Consider the following 17,438-nt stretch of genomic DNA (forward strand, 5'->3'; position numbering starts at 1 on the left):
CCTGGTGTAAAAAGGGACTAAAATTTCCAGCAGATGATTTCTCCCTCCCCCTTCTGCCATTGCTCATTCTCCCTCGGAGTTTTGAGCACATTTGCTCATGCTCAAACTGAGTTATGAGCAATGGTACTCCCTGTGGGCAACCCTGTACCAAAAAGTCCTATGGGGGTCATCGGTTACTCCTTGCTCTCTAGGCCTTGGTGGGATATCAATTCCAGCACGAAAACATACCCTGTGAAAACGGGGATGGAAATTTCTGCTTCAAATCCAGGGATGTGGCATTTCCGATTTTCTCTGCCTGATAAGGGTTAAATTTGACACCAGAAGTAGAGGGATGTATGCGTCAGCTCTCTAAAGAACTTTGAATCTTCGAAATCGGACCAAAAACTAACAAATTAGGGGCTCATTTTGCAAGTAAGGACAGCTTTTAAGAAATTATTTCCATATTTTGACATTGACCACAGAACTGAACAGAGCTTTGCCTCTTCTCTCTGCAGAACTTTGAATTTTCGAAAATGGACCAAAAACAAGCATTTTGAGGCATATTTTGCTCAAAATTTCCCTGGAACTTTTTCCAAGTCCTGTCACATCCCTGCAGATCGCACTCAAGGATGACTGGGGTGGAGTAACTGAGTCCCCCATCTTAAAATGCATTCCATTCAACAGGTCCGCCCAAGAAGACATCATTGAAAGCAACAACCGTTTGTACACAGCAACCGTACAAATGTTCGTCAAGGTGACATTTTTCTGTCTGAAACTCAACAGAGAAAAATTGGGTGTGAAAAATCTGGCTCGATTTTATGACAAGGAGGCATTTCAAGAGCAAGAGTACACACCACATGCATACACCAAGTAGGTATGGTACCAGAACAACGGCCAGACCCTTCACTGATTTTTCACGTATTCGAACGATGTTTTAATGAGTTGTTTTCTATCCCCGATTGGGGTCTTTCAGGGATTATAAACGCTACTTCTACCAGAGTGACGAGACTGGCGCATCCCAGTGGGAATACCCGATCGAGATGAGTGAGGGATTCGGAGACGGCGTAGAGGCAAGCTCAAGCGCATTGGAAGAAGAGGTCGACTCAAGTGAAGGAAGACAAGCGCAGGTAAGTTGAACCTCTCTTAGCGGACACCTCTCTATTTAGGACACTCTCTCTAATAAGGACCCTGGTTTTGATCCCAAACCTGCCATTCTGTTTGAATTGACTTCTGTAGAGTGTACTGAGGACACCTCTGCGTTAACGACAGTGTTAGTCAGACCGGAAGGTGTCCTTAATAGAGAGGTTAGAGTTAGACTGTAATTTATTTTCTACGTGTGAACAAGTTTGGTGTGCTTCTGGTCGGTAGATAACACGGTAGATAACCAGCTACCGTACCATCTTGCTCTGCTTTGCTATAAACCCCTCTTTTAAGACAATGGAAATATTTGGCAAACTCACTTTCTGCTTTTGTTTATCATCAGATTTTCAATGGAATGGAAGGCGATGGTTCGGATATAACGAGCACGTTCGTCGAGGAACAAGATCAACCGCAGGTTCCCGATGACTTCGTTGATCCCCCACCTCCTGCAGAGCCATCAGATCTACCGCCCTTGCCGGAGGAGCCAGACCCGCCTCCATTGCCTCCGGTCTCCCCACCGCCCCCTCCCAGCTCCCCTCCTCCCCCACTCCCTCCAGACGACCCCGCACCACCCCCAGAAACTGACCAACCACCACCGCCTCCACCCGGGTTTGAGTCAAATTTCGTCCCCCCACCTCCCCCGCCAATATTACCAACTGGCTACAGTCCGCCGCCCTTACCCCCAGGGACTGAGCACCCAACGTATCATCTAGCTCATAGCCCCATTCAGGAGATCGACATGGAAATTGACGACAATGAAGTAGACTCGACGGTCCCGGACCTCCAGCCTCCACCCATGCCCCCGTACACCAAACATCCCATCTCAATCTCGTCAGTATCGAGTTCTTATAGTGTCACACCAATGCCCTTCTCATATCAATCCACTGCCTACAGTGCCTCAACGACGGTACCTGACTACCGAGTCGCCCCACCTCCCCCACCCCCGCCCAGCGGTATGGAGTCCGAGGACTCACAAGACGCCCTGTACCCGACTAGTTCGATCTCCCGACTACCAACCATTGACAAACCTGCCCACCTAATCGCACAACCAGTCCTGTTCAAAACATCTCAAACGGAAGCAAGTACGACAAGACGTGTCAGTCTGCCGTTTACGTTTGCGCCGGATACGACGTCGGGCGCCGCCGTGTCGTCTACAGAGTCGGCGGTGCCGAGTACGAGTCAGCAAGGTCATAGTGCGAGCCAGCTGGCGATGAACTTGGCAGCATCTGTGTCGGAGAGTGGGAAAAAGAAGAAAAAGGTTTGTAGAAAAAGCTTTGGTTTGGGTATTTGGTGCCTTTTATCCAGTCTGATGAAGCAGTGTAACTATGTCTTCTGTGTAAGGACGCAAAAAGTAAAGTCTTCGGTTCTGTGCATTGATGTATGTAAATCATACTCCATGCATGCGAGTACTCGGAAGTGTGCCTGGAGATTACATAAGTCGTAGTTCCACCTATCATAAAACCCCGTGTTTTTTCAAGACCCTTGTCTTCGCCGTGTGTCAAAAAACCCGCGGCGCACTTACACCTATCAGTTGTGTTAGATAATGGTTAATAGCCCCGGCGACAGGTGCGCTGTAGGTAGGGAGCTCTCCTGTATTTCTTTCCCGTTGGAGAAGGCGCAATACCGAGGCAACTACACCGCGCCATCTGTCGCCGGATCTTAGAACTTGCAATTGCCGTGTCTATTCAGATTCCACCTATCAAAAAACCTGTGTTGAACACGGGTCTAAATTAGCCCCCAATTAGCCCCATCGAGCTCGATGGGGCTAATAGACACGGGGATTTGACACACGGGTCTATTTAGACACGACAATTCATAGGTGTAAGCGCAAAAGACATGGGGATTTGATAGGTGGAGGTACGACTATACACACAGTCCTAGCCTTTCGAGTCACGTGTTTAGAAATGCATCAGCTGCGGTATTAACCCTTGAGAGTCAAGATGTAGATACGTTTCATCTATTCATGTATGTTTCAGATCAAAATCAAATCCGGTGGTGCTTTGTCTCTGAAGAAGAAAAACGTTTCGTCGATGGTCCAGAAGTGGCAGAAAGCGCAGCGAGAGGTCGAGGACGAAATTGCTCAAGCGGCTGCCCGTGCTATAAAAGAAGGCGAAAATAGCAGTTGATTGTGCGTGAAATTGGGGACGGTTTCACCTCGTGTCGTCAGTTAGGACAATTGTGATCATTGGTCATGGTGACCGTATCGAATCCTTGGCTGATTGAGAAATTTTGGAATGTGGGGCGGAGCTGAACTTGGAGAGTCCAATCGAAGAATTGTTGGGATTGAGTTTCCTTCCCTAGAAATGTTTTGAAATTTTTGTACCAAGTAGGCATTTTTCTGGGCATCTGAGGGTTAAAATTTCAATTAGACGTGTTTTTTTTGGGGAGAGGTGCTCTGAAAATTTGTTACTCTCTGACAGAAAAGGGGGTTGCAAGCCTGATTCCCACCCCTTAATCCACATCTGCATAGAAATGGAAAAGTGTTGATTCAGTATTATTTATACTAAGTACAGTAGAACCTCTCTATCCAGGACACCCTTGGGACTGACAAATGTTGTCCTAAATAGAGAGGTGTCCTGATAAGAGAGGTCAAATGAATGGAAACAATCATTTGGGGACCAAAGCTAGTGTCCTTAATAGAGAGGTGTCCTGATAAGAGAGGTCAAATTGAATGGCAACAACCATTTGGGGACCAAAGCTAGTGTCCTTAATAGAGAGGTGTCCTGATAAGAGAGGTCAAATTGAATGGCAACAACCCTTTAGGGACCAAAGCTAGTGTCCTTAATAGAGAGGTGCCTGCAAAGGGAGGTTCCAATGTAAAGCACTTTGAGGATGTTGTATACATTAAAATTAAAGAGCTTTGTAAGAAGGCCGCGGCTATTCTTACGACGATCCCTAATGCATTTTACATACAAAGTGCTTGTTATTCTTACGACGATCATTTTCACCTTTTTGGGCCTTAATCCTAACCCTGACGCTCACCCTGACCCTTGCACTTACTCCTAGCGCCAACCCTAACCCTAACCCTTCCTTTACACTAGTCTTATCTCCCTAGATCCTCAGTTTAATCTCTGAAATCGCATAAATCCTAAGTTACGACTAGTCGTAAGAATAGCCACTTTGTTGTAAGAACTTACATTGAAAGGTCTTTTGTAAAGGCTTGTAAAATCGCTTGTAAATCTTTTGTGAAGTCTACATGTATTGTGTGTGGATGATTCACATGTGATGTTTATTCAGTCACAGTATTTGATGTACTGTAAAGACTAGGATGTTCAGTAACGAGTTTTAATTTGAGAAGAGCCAATAATTGTTTTAAAAATGTGGACAGATGTCATCATGTGCATCTTTATGGCTGAACTCGGGGGTCACACACTGTTTTGAGTCTTTCCAAGATTCCTGAAAATGTCTGAAAAAAATTAAATTTCAGAGAATTTTTAGTTTTGCTGATTTCGAAACCTTTTTCGGTCCAAAAGATACAATTTTCAAGAACTGCAAACTAGGGTGCTGATTAGACCAGGTTAACTACCTGTATTACAGTACTCTGAGTACCGGTATTCCAGTATCATTGGTGAAGTACCAGTATTGCGGTACCGGTATTCCAGTGTCATTGTTGAAGTACCAGTATTGCGGTACCGGTATTCCAGTGTCATTGTTGAAGTACCAGTATTGCGGTACCGGTATTCCAGTGTCATTGTTGAAGTACCAGTATTGCAGTACCGGTATTCCAGTATCACTGTTGAAGTACCAGTATTGCAGTACCGGTATTCCAGTGTCATTGTTGAAGTACCAGTATTGCAGTACCGGTATTCCAGTATCATTGTTGAAGTACCAGTATTGCAGTACCGGTATTCCAGTGTCATTGTTGAAGTACCAGTATTGCAGTACCGGTATTCCAGTATCACTGTTGAAGTACCAGTATTGCGGTACCGGTATATCTGATCTCTTCATTTCTTCGAAATAAGTTAGTAGTCAACTAATTACTGGAGTAGACATGTTCGATAAAGTCGGTTTGGGCTCTTGACCTGTTGGGTGTTTGACCTCGAACAAAGGGGTCACTGTGGCTTATGGTATTGTCCAAGGTAACAATATCTTGGCACGCTTGAGTTTATGCATCTGTTCGTTCGTTCGGTCGTCTTTGTTGAAACTGTCTATATTGCACACACCATGGCCTTATTCTTTGAGAATTTTTGATGTAAATTATTTCATGTAAAATATTTTATTTAGGACTTTGTTCAAATTATGACTGACGAGAAAAAAATGGCTGTTGTTGTGGTAAACATAGCGTGACTGAGATTTTCTCTCAAAAAATCGCTCAGGCAAGAACGTTGCAATATTTACAATAACAAAATTGGGGCACCAAAGCAAAATTTATCAGAACCACAGCTATTTTTAGGCCTTGCTTCCATGTATTTTGATGCAAATGCATGAGAATCATGTGATTGGATAATAAACAAAAAAATGAAATGACTTTTTTGTTGTATATTTTGTGTTCTTGTTTACATTGCCAATACTGTTGCCAAGGCAACTTTTGGAAAGGCATGGAATTTATTGACGGGAGATAACAGGCAAGAGCGGATTGGGATATCCCTATCTCGTAGATCATCAAAACTACAATGGAACCTCTATTTGAAGGACACCATGGGGACTGATAAATGTGTCCTTATCAGGCAGTTGTCATGATAACAAATAAAATTGATTGGAAACTATCTGTTCTGGCCCAATACCACCGTCTATAAGTTGTCTGTCCTGATAACAAAAACGATCTTTTGGCCCAATACCACTGTCTATAAGCTGTCCGTCCTGATGACGGAAACGATCTTTTGGCCCAATACCACTGTCTATAAGCTGTCCGTCCTGATAACAGAAACAATATTTTGGCCCAATACCACTGTCGACAAGCTGTCCATCCTGATAACAGAAACGATCTTTTGGCCCAATACCACTGTCTATAAGCTGTCCATCCTGATGACAGAAACGATATTTTGGCCCAATACCACTGTCTATAAGCTGTCCGTCCTGATAACAGAAACAATATTTTGACCCAATACCACTCTACAAGCTGTCCGTCCTGATGACAGAAACAATATTTTGGCCCAATACCACTCTACAAGCTGTCCGTCCTGATAACAGAAACAATATTTTGGCCCAATACCACTGTCTACAAGCTGTCCATCCTGATGACAGAAACGATATTTTGGCCCAATACCACTGTCTATAAGCTGTCCATCCTGATAACAGAAACAATATTTTGGCCCAATACCACTGTCTGCAAGCTGTCCGTCCTGATGACAGAAACGATATTTTTGCCCAATACCACTCTACAAGCTGTCCGTCCTGATAACAGAAACGATATTTTGGCCCAATACCACTGTCTACAAGCTGACCATCCTGATGACAGAAACGATATTTTGGCCCAATACCACTGTCTATAAGCTGTCCGTCCTGATAACAGAAACAATATTTTGGCCCAATACCACTGTCGACAAGCTGTCCGTCCTTATAACGGAAATGATATTTTGGCCCAATACCGTTCTACAAGCTGTCCGTCCTGATAACAGAAACGATATTTTGGCCCAATACCTATCTACAAGCTGTCCATCCTGGTAACAGAAACAATATTTTGGCCCAATACCACTCTACAAGCTGTCCGTCCTGATAACAGAAACGATATTTTGGCCCAATACCACTGTCTATAAGCTGTCCGTCCTGATAACAGAAACGATCTTTTGGCCCAATACCATTGTCTATATGCTGTCCGTCCTGATGACAGAAACGATATTTTGGCCCAATACCACTGTCGACAAGCTGTCCGTCCTTATAACGGAAATGATATTTTGGCCCAATACCACTCTACAAGCTGTCCGTCCTGATGACAGAAACGATATTTTGGCCCAATACCACTGTCTACAAGCTGTCCGTCCCGATAACAGAAACAATATTTTGGCCCAATACCACTGTCGACAAGCTGTCCGTCCTGATAACGGAAATGATATTTTGGCCCAATACCACTCTACAAGCTGTCCGTCCTGATGACAGAAACGATATTTTGGCCCAATACCACTGTCGACAAGCTGTCCGTCCTTATAACGGAAATGATATTTTGGCCCAATACCACTGTCGACAAGCTGTCCGTCCTGATAACGGAAATGATATTTTGGCCCAATACCACTCTACAAGCTGTCCGTCCTGATGACAGAAACGATATTTTGGCCCAATACCACTGTCGACAAGCTGTCCGTCCTGATAACGGAAATGATATTTTGGCCCAATACCACTCTACAAGCTGTCCGTCCTGATGACAGAAACGATATTTTGGCCCAATACCACTGTCGACAAGCTGTCCGTCCTTATAACGGAAATGATATTTTGGCCCAATACCACTGTCGACAAGCTGTCCGTCCTGATAACGGAAATGATATTTTGGCCCAATACCACTCTACAAGCTGTCCGTCCTGATGACAGAAACGATATTTTGGCCCAATACCACTGTCGACAAGCTGTCCGTCCTTATAACGGAAATGATATTTTGGCCCAATACCACTCTACAAGCTGTCCGTCCTGATGACAGAAACGATCTTTTGGCCCAATACCATTGTCTATATGCTGTCCGTCCTGATGACAGAAACGATATTTTGGCCCAATACCACTGTCGACAAGCTGTCCGTCCTTATAACGGAAATGATATTTTGGCCCAATACCACTCTACAAGCTGTCCGTCCTGATGACAGAAACGATATTTTGGCCCAATACCACTGTCTACAAGCTGTCCGTCCTGATAACAGAAACAATATTTTGGCCCAATACCACTGTCGACAAGCTGTCCGTCCTGATAACGGAAATGATATTTTGGCCCAATACCACTCTACAAGCTGTCCGTCCTGGTGACAGAAACGATATTTTGGCCCAATACCACTGTCGACAAGCTGTCCGTCCTTATAACGGAAATGATATTTTGGCCCAATACCACTCTACAAGCTGTCCGTCCTGATGACAGAAACGATATTTTGGCCCAATACCACTGTCTACAAGCTGTCCGTCCTGATAACAGAAACGATATTTTTGCCCAATACCACTGTCTAGATGCTGTCCTTGATACAGATGACCTGATTACAGAGGTAAAATTGTACAGAATTTACCTATTTTTGAAAAAGCTGGATCACTGGACTGCTAGATGTACTGGATTGTGACTCATGGATCACCACCGCCTGGATGGATTGCGCAATTCCCGAATCCCTAATGTTTCCCACCATGTGCTTCAAGTGCACACACTGGCACTGCCGTCGGTATTGTTATCATATTCCGAACGGTCCCCAGTCCAGGCGGTGGTGATTCATGAGTCACACTCAAGTGAATCCAGCTGTCTGACGATCCAGCTTTTTTCGAATACTCCCGTAACCTGTATATGTACATGTATATCAATTTGTGCCGAGCGGCCACCACCAAAATAGTATTTTTAATTCATGGTGTTTTAAATTGAACATGGTGCTGACCGGAATCATCCCTGATTTGAGTAAGCTTGAAACAAGACATCATTTAATTGATTAATTTGTCTGGAGTAGGCCTATACAAGGATTTCGTGGTACAAATTTGACTGATGAACTCTCTTCTTCTTTCATTAAAGCTTTACCCAATCTCCCGCAAAACTGACGTACCAAAACCTGATATTTTTATGCAAGCCATACCTGGTCATTATGCTACCGGATACACGCTTAGACATTATAAATTTTTTTTATATATATTGACATTAATGACAACAAAATTGGTGATGCATCAAACACGTTCAGAAAAATAGTTTGGTGAACCAGAAGAAGAACAAACATACTGTTAAAGGGAGACTGTAGGCAGAAGTCACATCGGTCATTTCAAGGAACGAAATCAGCGCGCGCCTCTCGTACCGATCATGGCGTTCGTTGGATTAGAAATGACCACCATGCTTTCAAATGTAAGCACGACTGCAACAACTTCGTCACCAAGTGATCAGCGCCTTCTAGAGATATTCCTGCAAATCTTCAAGCATCTAAAATACATGATCTTTTTTACGATGACATTTGGGATACCTGGGAATGTCTTACTCTTCCTGGTGATGATTCAGAAAACGAATAGATCGTCGTCCACTGGCGTATATATGTGTGCGCTGTCAGTTGTCGATACAATCGCTTTCATAGCGCCTGCGATTGACGGGATTGGCGCGAAAGGGAAGAATTGTTGGTTGAGCTTCGTCAACAATGCGGCCACAGCGTGTTCGAGCTGGATTATCGTGTCAATGTCTACGGATAGATTGATTGCAGTCCAGTGGCCTTTAAAAGCTATTGACTTCTGCTCTAGCCGGCGTGCGAAGTGGACTGTCTTTTGCATGTGCACATTCTGCGTCCTGTTCAATTTCCATTTCATACTAACGCAGTCATACGTCTGTGATCCTGTCTTGAAGAGTTGTATCTGCACCCAGCATGCATTTGGTTCTTCGTACTGGGTCAATGTCATTCGATGGAGTGATTTTATTGTAAGTGCTGTGATACCTATTTCATCTCTGCTAGTTATCAATTCGTTGATTATCAAAGCATTGAAGCGTTCGTCCAACAAACGGGCTGAACTGAGCGGTACTGGAAACAAAAATGAAAAGGAGAAACGCCAAAAAGATGTCGTGGCAGACACTCGGCTCATCACACACATGCTTTTGCTTATTAGCTTTGCTTTCATAATCACGGTTGCTCCACATAGAATCGTCCGATCATTAAACAGTCTTTTCAAGCCGACATCTGCTCTTGCTCAGGCTATTGTTCTAGCCTTTCGGAGGTTCTGTTTTCAATTCATGTTTGTCAATAACGGAGTCAATTTTTATTTGTACATTTGCGGCGGAGGGAGGAGATTCCATAGAAGTTTGGCACTTCTATTCAAAAAAGTCATCCCATGGAACTGCCAGTGATAGGGAGGTAGTCCTAGTAATATCTACATGTCCCTCTCCAAAGTTTTCAGAAATCTAATTGGTTGGCCTTGCTAGTTCAAACCTTGCCTCATCTTGAAGACTCTGAAACGATAACAAAAGATAAGTTCTGATTTCGATCCAACGAAAGATGGGTTCAGATTTTGAATAAAAAAAACGTGAACAAAAGTCAATCTTGAAGTAACAAGTTTCACCATTTAATATGTCTATGCTTTTAATCTTGCAGTAGTTAGTTTAACCATTCCGCCTGGCGGAAAAGACGCCACTGGACGCCGATTCTGGGCAGGTGTGCTCTGACCGATATCCACTGGCCGCCAACTTTGGCGTCGAGAGGCGTCAGCCGAACGCTTCTTGTCGCCAAAGTTGGCGGCTAGTGTGCTGCAGGCTTTACAGCAGACACATTTGAAGTCCGTGCTTTAAATCTATTCAGATTCATTCCAAGGACAAGTAAGCTACGATATCGAAACGACTTGTTTAGATTTGTAAGTTTACAAGTAACATTCACTAGGCAAATGCCGTTTTGATTCGGGACTGATAATGATTACCAACAACTTCATCAAACTGCTGCTGTGTACAGCCTAGGTCTCCTGAGCTGTCAAGGATTAGCAATGGTGCCTCCAAAGTCTCTGCCAGGAGATGGAGACAGACTGTTGACACCACACCAAATTGAGGACCTGGCCCAGGATAGGGAAAGCTGGAGGAAGCTTGTGGCCGCCAGATGCGCAGTCGACTGATGACGATGATAAAGATTAGGCCTATTCACGGAGACGAATCTCGGGGTTCCGTGGATGCGTCCGTCGATCTTGAATTCGCTTTTGTCTAATAATACCGTGTCTGGAATAGGAAAGGCAAGGGATATAGTAAAAACCGTTTTCGAACAAATCTCGTAAAAAAGGATTTTGAACTTTTTTATCGCAAGATGATAGAGGATCATCTCGGCGTGTTATTACTTTCTATTCGTGTTGACGTCCATGTCGTAATGGGCGACCAAGGCCTTCACATGTTGCTCTCTCCTCATGCCCACCTTTTTGATGTAGTCGACGATGTCGGCATCTGGGAGATACCGGTCATAGATGCGGACCTGTAACCCATAAAACATATGAACGTGGTAAATAACTCTGACTCTGTCCTATAGTCTCGGCTGATTGGTTGTGAATCAGTCCTATTCACGGGCGATGCCATGACGGGTATAGGTGTCTAAACCTACAACCTACAAATGCAGTGATTCGAAGTTTCCAAACAATTGGTATTCCAGTATCATTGTTGAAGTACCAGTATTGCAGTACCGGTATTCCAGTATCATTGTTGAAGTACCAGTATTGCAGTACCGGTATTCCAGTATCGTTGTTGAAGTACCAGTATTGCAGTACCGGTATTCCAGTATCGTTGTTGAAGTACCAGTATTGCAGTACCGGTATTCCAGTATCATTGTTGAAGTACCAGTATTGCAGTACCGGTATTCCAGTATCATTGTTGAAGTACCAGTATTGCAGTACCGGTATTCCAGTATCATTGTTGAAGTACCAGTATTGCAGTACCGGTATTCCAGTATCGTTGTTGAAGTACCAGTATTGCAGTACCGGTATTCCAGTATCATTGTTGAAGTACCAGTATTGCAGTACCGGTATTCCAGTATCGTTGTTGAAGTACCAGTATTGCAGTACCGGTATTCCAGTATCGTTGTTGAAGTACCAGTATTGCAGTACCGGTATTCCAGTATCATTGTTGAAGTACCAGTATTGCAGTACCGGTATTCCAGTATCGTTGTTGAAGTACCAGTATTGCAGTACCGGTATTCCAGTATCATTGTTGAAGTACCAGTATTGTAGTACCGGTATTCCAGTGTCATTGTTGAAGTACCAGTATTGCAGTACCGGTATTCCAGTATCATTGTTGAAGTACCAGTATTGCAGTGCCGGTATTCCAGTATCATTGTTGAAGTACCAGTATTGCAGTACCGGTCGGTATTCCAGTATCACTGTTGAAGTTCCAGTATTGCGGTACCGGTATTCCAGTGTCATTGTTGAAGTACCAGCATTGCAGTACCGGTATATCTGATCTCTTCATTTCTTCGAAATAAGTTATTAGTCAACTAATTACTGGAGTAGACATGTTCGATAAAGCCTGTTTGGGCTCTTGACCTGTTGGGTGTTTGACCTCGAACAAAGGGTCACTGTGGCTTATGGTATTGTCCAAGGTAACAATATCTTGGCTTGGGCCTTCAGACACGCTTGAGTTTATGCATCTGTTCGTTCGGTTGTCTTTGTTGAAACTGTCTATATTGCACACACCATGGCCTTATTCTTTGAGAATTTTTGATGTAAATTATTTCATGTAAAATATTTTATTTAGGACTTTGTTCAAATTATGACTGACGAGAAAAAAATGGCTGTTGTTGTGGTAAACATAGCGTGACTGAGATTTTCTCTCAAAAAATCGCTCAGGCAAGAATGTTGCAATATTTACGATAACAAAATTGGGGCACCAAAGCAAAATTTATCAGAACCACAGCTATTTTTAGGCCTTGCTTCCATGTATTTTGATGCAAATGCATGAGAATCATGTGATTGGATAATAAACAAAAAAATGAAATGACTTTTTTGTTGTATATTTTGTGTTCTTGTTTACATTGCCAATACTGTTGCCAAGGCAACTCTTGGAAAGGCATGGAATTTATTGACCGGAGATAACAGGCAAGAGCGGATTGGGATATCCCTATCTCGTAGTTCATCAAAACTACAATGGAACCTCTATTTGAAGGACACCATCAGGACTGATAAATGTGTCGTTATTAGGCTGTTGTCCTGGTAACAGGTAAAATTGATTGGAAACTATCTGTTCTTGCCCAATACCACTGTCTATCGATCTTTTGGCCTATACCACTGTCTATAAGCTGTCCGTCCTGATAACAGAAACAATCTTTTGGCCCAATACCACTGTCTATAAGCTGTCTGTCCTGATAACAAACGATCTTTTGGCCCAATACCATTGTCTATAAGCTGTCCGTTCTGATAACAGAAACGATCTTTTGGCCCAATACCACTGTCTATAAGCTGTCCGTCCTGATAACAGAAACGATCTTTTGGCCCAATACCACTGTCTATAAGCTGTCCGTCCTGATAACAGAAACAATCTTTTGGCCCAATACCACTGTCTACAAGCTGTCCGACCTGATAACAGAAACGATCTTTTGGCCCAATACCACTGCTTACAAGCTGTCCGTCCTGATGACAGAAACGATCTTTTGGCCCAATACCACTGTCTATAAGCTGTCCGTCCTGATAACAGAAACGATCTTTTGGCCCTATACCACTGTCGACAAGCTGTTCGTCCTGATAACAGAAACGATCTTTTTGCCCAATACCACTGTCTATAAGCTGTTCGTCCTGATAACAAAAACGATCTTTTGGCCCAATACCACTGTCTATAAGCTGTTCGTCCTGATAACAGAAACGATCTATTGGCCCAATACCACTGTCTATAAGCTGTCCGTCCTGATAACAGAAGCGATCTTTTGGCCCAATACCACTGTCTATAAGTTGTCCGTCCTGATAACAGAAACGATCTTTTGGTCCAATACCACTGTCTATAAGCTGTCCTTGATACAGTTGACCTGATTGCAGAGGTAAAATTGTACAGAAATAACCTATTTTCGAAAAAGCTGGATCACTGGACTGCTAGATGTACTGGATTGTGACTCATGGATCACCACCGCCTGGATGGATTGCACAATTTCCGAATCCCTAACGTTTCCCACCATGTGCTTCAAATGCACACACTGGCACTGCCGTCGGTATTGTTATCATATTCCGTTTTCCGAATGGTCCCCAGTCCAGGTGGTGGTGATTCATGAGTCACAATCCAATGAATCTAGCAGTCCGACGATCCAGCTTTTTCGAATACTCCCGTAACCTGTATGTACATGTATGTCAATTTGTGCCGAGCGGCCACCACCAAAATAGTATTTTTAATTTATGGTGTTTTAAATTGAACATGGTGCTGACCGGAATCATCCCTGATTTGAGTACGCTTGAAACAAGACATCATTTAATTGGTTAATTTGTCTGGAGTAGGCCTATACAAGGATTTCCGGATACAAATTTGACTGATGAACTCTCTTCTTCTTTCATTAAAGCTTTATATATATATATATATATCTCCCGCAAAACTGACGTACCGAAACCTGATATTTTTATGCAAGCCATACCTGGTCATTATGCTACCGGATACACGCTAATAGACATTATAAAAAAATGTTATATATAATTGACATTAATGACAACAAAATTGGAGATGCATCAAACACGTTCAGAAAAATAGTTTGGTGAACCAGATGAAGAACAAACATACTGTTAAAGGGAGACTGTAGGCAGAAGTCACATCGGTCATTTCAAGGAACGAAATCAGCGCGCGCCTCTCGTACCGATCATGGCGTTCGTTGGATTAGAAATGACCACCATGCTTTCAAATGTAAGCATGACTGCAACAACTTCGTCACCAAGTGATCAGCGCCTTCTAGAGATATTCCTGCAAATCTTCAAGCATCTAAAATACATGATCTTTTTTACGATGACATTTGGGATACCTGGGAATGTCTTACTCTTCCTGGTGATGATTCAGAAAACAAATAGATCGTCGTCCACTGGCGTATATATGTGTGCGCTGTCAGTTGTCGATACAATCGCTTTCATAGCGCCTGCGATCACCGGGATTGGCGCGAAAGGGAAGAATTGTTGGTTGAGCTTCGTCAACAATGCGGCCACAGCGTGTTCGAGCTGGATTATCGTGTCAATGTCTACGGATAGATTGATTGCAGTCCAGTGGCCTTTAAAAGCTATTGACTTCTGCTCTAGCCGGCGTGCGAAGTGGACTGTCTTTTGCATGTGCACATTCTGCGTCCTGTTCAATTTCCATTTCATACTAACGCAGTCATACGTCTGTGATCCTGTCTTGAAGAGTTGTATCTGCACCCAGCATGCATTTGGTTCTTCGTACTGGGTCAATGTCATTCGATGGAGTGATTTTATTGTAAATGCTGTGATACCTATTTCATCTCTGCTAGTTATCAATTCGTTGATTATCAAAGCATTGAAGCGTTCGTCCAACAAACGGGCTAAACTGAGCGGTACTGGAAACAAAAATGAACGCCAAAAAGATGTCGTGGCAGACACTCGGCTCATCACACACATGCTTTTGCTTATTAGCTTTGCTTTCATAATCACGGTTGCTCCACATAGAATCGTCCGATCATTAAACAGTCTTTTCAAGCCGACATCTGCTCTTGCTCAGGCTATTGTTCTAGCCTTTCGGAGCTTCTTTTTTCAATTCATGTTTATCAATAACGGAATCAATTTTTATTTGTACATTTGTGGCGGAGGGAGGAGATTCCATAGAAGTTTGGTGCTTCTATTCAAAAAAGTCATCCCATGGAACTGCCAGTGATAGGGAGGTAGTCCTAGTAATATCTACATGTCCCTCTCCAAAGTTATCAGAAATCTAATTGGTTGACCTTGCTAGTTCAAACCTTGCCTCATCTTGAAGACTCTGAAACGATAACAAAAGATAAGTTCTGATTTCGATCCAACGAAAGATGGGTTCAGATTTTGAATCAAAAAACGTGAACAAAAGTCGATCTTGAAGTAACAAGTTTCACCATTTAATACGTCTATGCTTTTAATCTTGCAGTAGTTAGTTTAACCATTCCGCCTATACTTATCACGGACTTCAGCCCGCAGCACACTAGCCGCCAACTTCGGCGTTCACAGGCGTTTTTTGCCGGAAGAGTCCTGAACGCCTGAAAAATCCCTAGTCTGCTACGAACGGCGTCGGCGAACACGACTTGACGCCACTTGCCGCAACTTAACGCCAGATATCTAATATGTTTGATTTTTTACGCTTGTCGCCGCGTTTGAACGCAAGAAGAAGCCAGGTGTGCTACGGATGGCCGCCTGACTTGGCGTCGGCGGCGAGGCTATGGCCAATCAGCTTGCGTCTTGATGTCACATGATTTCAAAATGGCAGCCTAAAGTGGCGGAAAAGACACTACTGGACGCCAGTTCTGGGCAGGTGTGCTCTGACCGGGATCCACTGGCCGCCAACTTTGGCGTATAGAGGCGTCAGCCGAACGCTTCTCGTCGCCAAAGTTGGCAGCTAGTGTGCTGCTGCTGCTGCTGCTGCTGCTGCTGTGTACAGCCTACTCCTGAGCTGTCATGGATTAGCAAAAGTGCCTCCAAAGTCTCTGCCAGGGGATGGAGACAGACTGTTGACACCACACCAAATTGAGGACCTGGCCCAGGATAGGGAAAGCTGGAGGAAGCTTGTGGCCGCCAGATGCGCAGTCGACTGATGATGATGATAAAGATTAGGCCTACTCACGGAGACGAATCTCGGGGTTCCGTGGATGCGTCCGTCGATCTTGAATTCGCTTTTGTCTAATAATACCGTGTCTGGAATAGGAAAGGCAAGGGATATAGTAAAAACCGTTTTCGAACAAATCTAGTAAAAAAGGATTTTGAACTTTTTTATCGCAAGATGGTAGAGGATCATCTCGGCGTGTTATTACTTACTATTCGTGTTGAAGTCCATGTCGTAATGGGCGACCAAGGCCTTCACATGTTGCTCTCTCCTCATGCCCACCTTTTTTATGTAGTCGACGATGTCGGCATCTGAGAGATACCGGTCATAGATGCGGACCTGTAACCCAGAAAATATATGACCAACGTGGTAAATTACTCTGACTCTGTCCTATAGTCTCGGCTGATTGGTTGTGACTCAGTCCTTTTCACGGGCGATGCCATGACGTCCCAGGCCTGTATCTGGTTATGAATATGTCCTTAGAATGTGTATAGTGCAATGAATGGTCTCTGGCCCAGTTACAAAATCGGCGTCAGAGCCAAACGTCGGCATTAGCTCTACTAAGCGATACCACCTTTAGTAAATTTCTAACAAAACAGTAGCATTAGGACTTAACGCCAACGAAACTGCTGACAAAGATTGAGCAACCAGGCTCTGATCGTTTTTGAATGCGCTGGTCAGAATAGGCACAAAATTTACACCGCAGTGACTTTAGATGGACAATGTATTGTGCTCGCCGGTCACCGATCCAGAGGTTGACCGTGCTCAATGTTGCTTAACTTTCAATCTGGGGCCAACGCGCCAACCACTGGGCCATAAAGGAATTCCCTCATGGCCGGCGGGTTAAGCCGTGCCATATACCTGGGGGTACTATACCGACATGGTATCATCACTTACATCCTCAATCTCTCCGAGAAAGAACGTACTCTTATCTTTCCCTAGGTATATAGTCGTGTCGTTATCCATTGTCTGAAAGAGGAGATATTCCTATTAACAAAACTATAAACGCCATCATTGTTCTTCA

The 17,438-nt window shown here is 43.7% G+C and overlaps 2 protein-coding genes and 1 long non-coding RNA gene across 5 annotated transcripts in view; 1 reads left to right on the forward strand and 2 right to left on the reverse strand.

Moving 5' to 3' along the window:
• The window catches only part of LOC135492047 (formin-binding protein 4-like), a 30,407-nt gene extending 24,821 nt beyond the window's left edge, over nucleotides 1-5,586 (forward strand). For 2 of the 3 annotated variants that reach the window (XM_064778153.1, XM_064778154.1), the window contains exons 11-13: nucleotides 953-1,106; nucleotides 1,463-2,377; nucleotides 3,096-5,586. In XM_064778153.1, coding sequence (XP_064634223.1) covers nucleotides 953-1,106; nucleotides 1,463-2,377; nucleotides 3,096-3,245 — 1,219 coding nt within the window. In that variant the 3' untranslated portion in view covers nucleotides 3,246-5,586. The remainder of the gene's footprint in view (nucleotides 1-952; nucleotides 1,107-1,462; nucleotides 2,378-3,095) is intronic. The other variant, XR_010448017.1, reaches the window with a different exon arrangement.
• A 4,117-nt stretch (nucleotides 5,587-9,703) lies between these two features.
• LOC135492026 (uncharacterized) lies at nucleotides 9,704-16,230 on the reverse strand. Its single transcript, XR_010448011.1, has 3 exons — nucleotides 14,646-16,230; nucleotides 10,824-11,141; nucleotides 9,704-10,144 (listed from the first exon to the last, which is right to left on the reverse strand). It is a non-coding gene; the product is annotated as an uncharacterized LOC135492026 (long non-coding RNA).
• Nucleotide 16,231: 1 nt separating this feature from the next.
• LOC135493010 (uncharacterized) overlaps nucleotides 16,232-17,438 on the reverse strand; it is a 40,801-nt gene continuing 39,594 nt past the window's right edge. Inside the window, exons 53-55 of the mRNA XM_064779759.1 lie at nucleotides 17,312-17,383; nucleotides 16,627-16,804; nucleotides 16,232-16,506 (exon numbers count right to left, since the gene is read on the reverse strand). Coding sequence (XP_064635829.1) covers nucleotides 16,268-16,506; nucleotides 16,627-16,804; nucleotides 17,312-17,383 — 489 coding nt within the window. The 3' untranslated portion in view covers nucleotides 16,232-16,267. The remainder of the gene's footprint in view (nucleotides 16,507-16,626; nucleotides 16,805-17,311; nucleotides 17,384-17,438) is intronic.

This window comes from Lineus longissimus, chromosome 8 (assembly GCF_910592395.1).
Source record: "Lineus longissimus chromosome 8, tnLinLong1.2, whole genome shotgun sequence".
Classification (NCBI taxonomy): Eukaryota; Metazoa; Nemertea; class Pilidiophora; order Heteronemertea; family Lineidae; genus Lineus; species Lineus longissimus.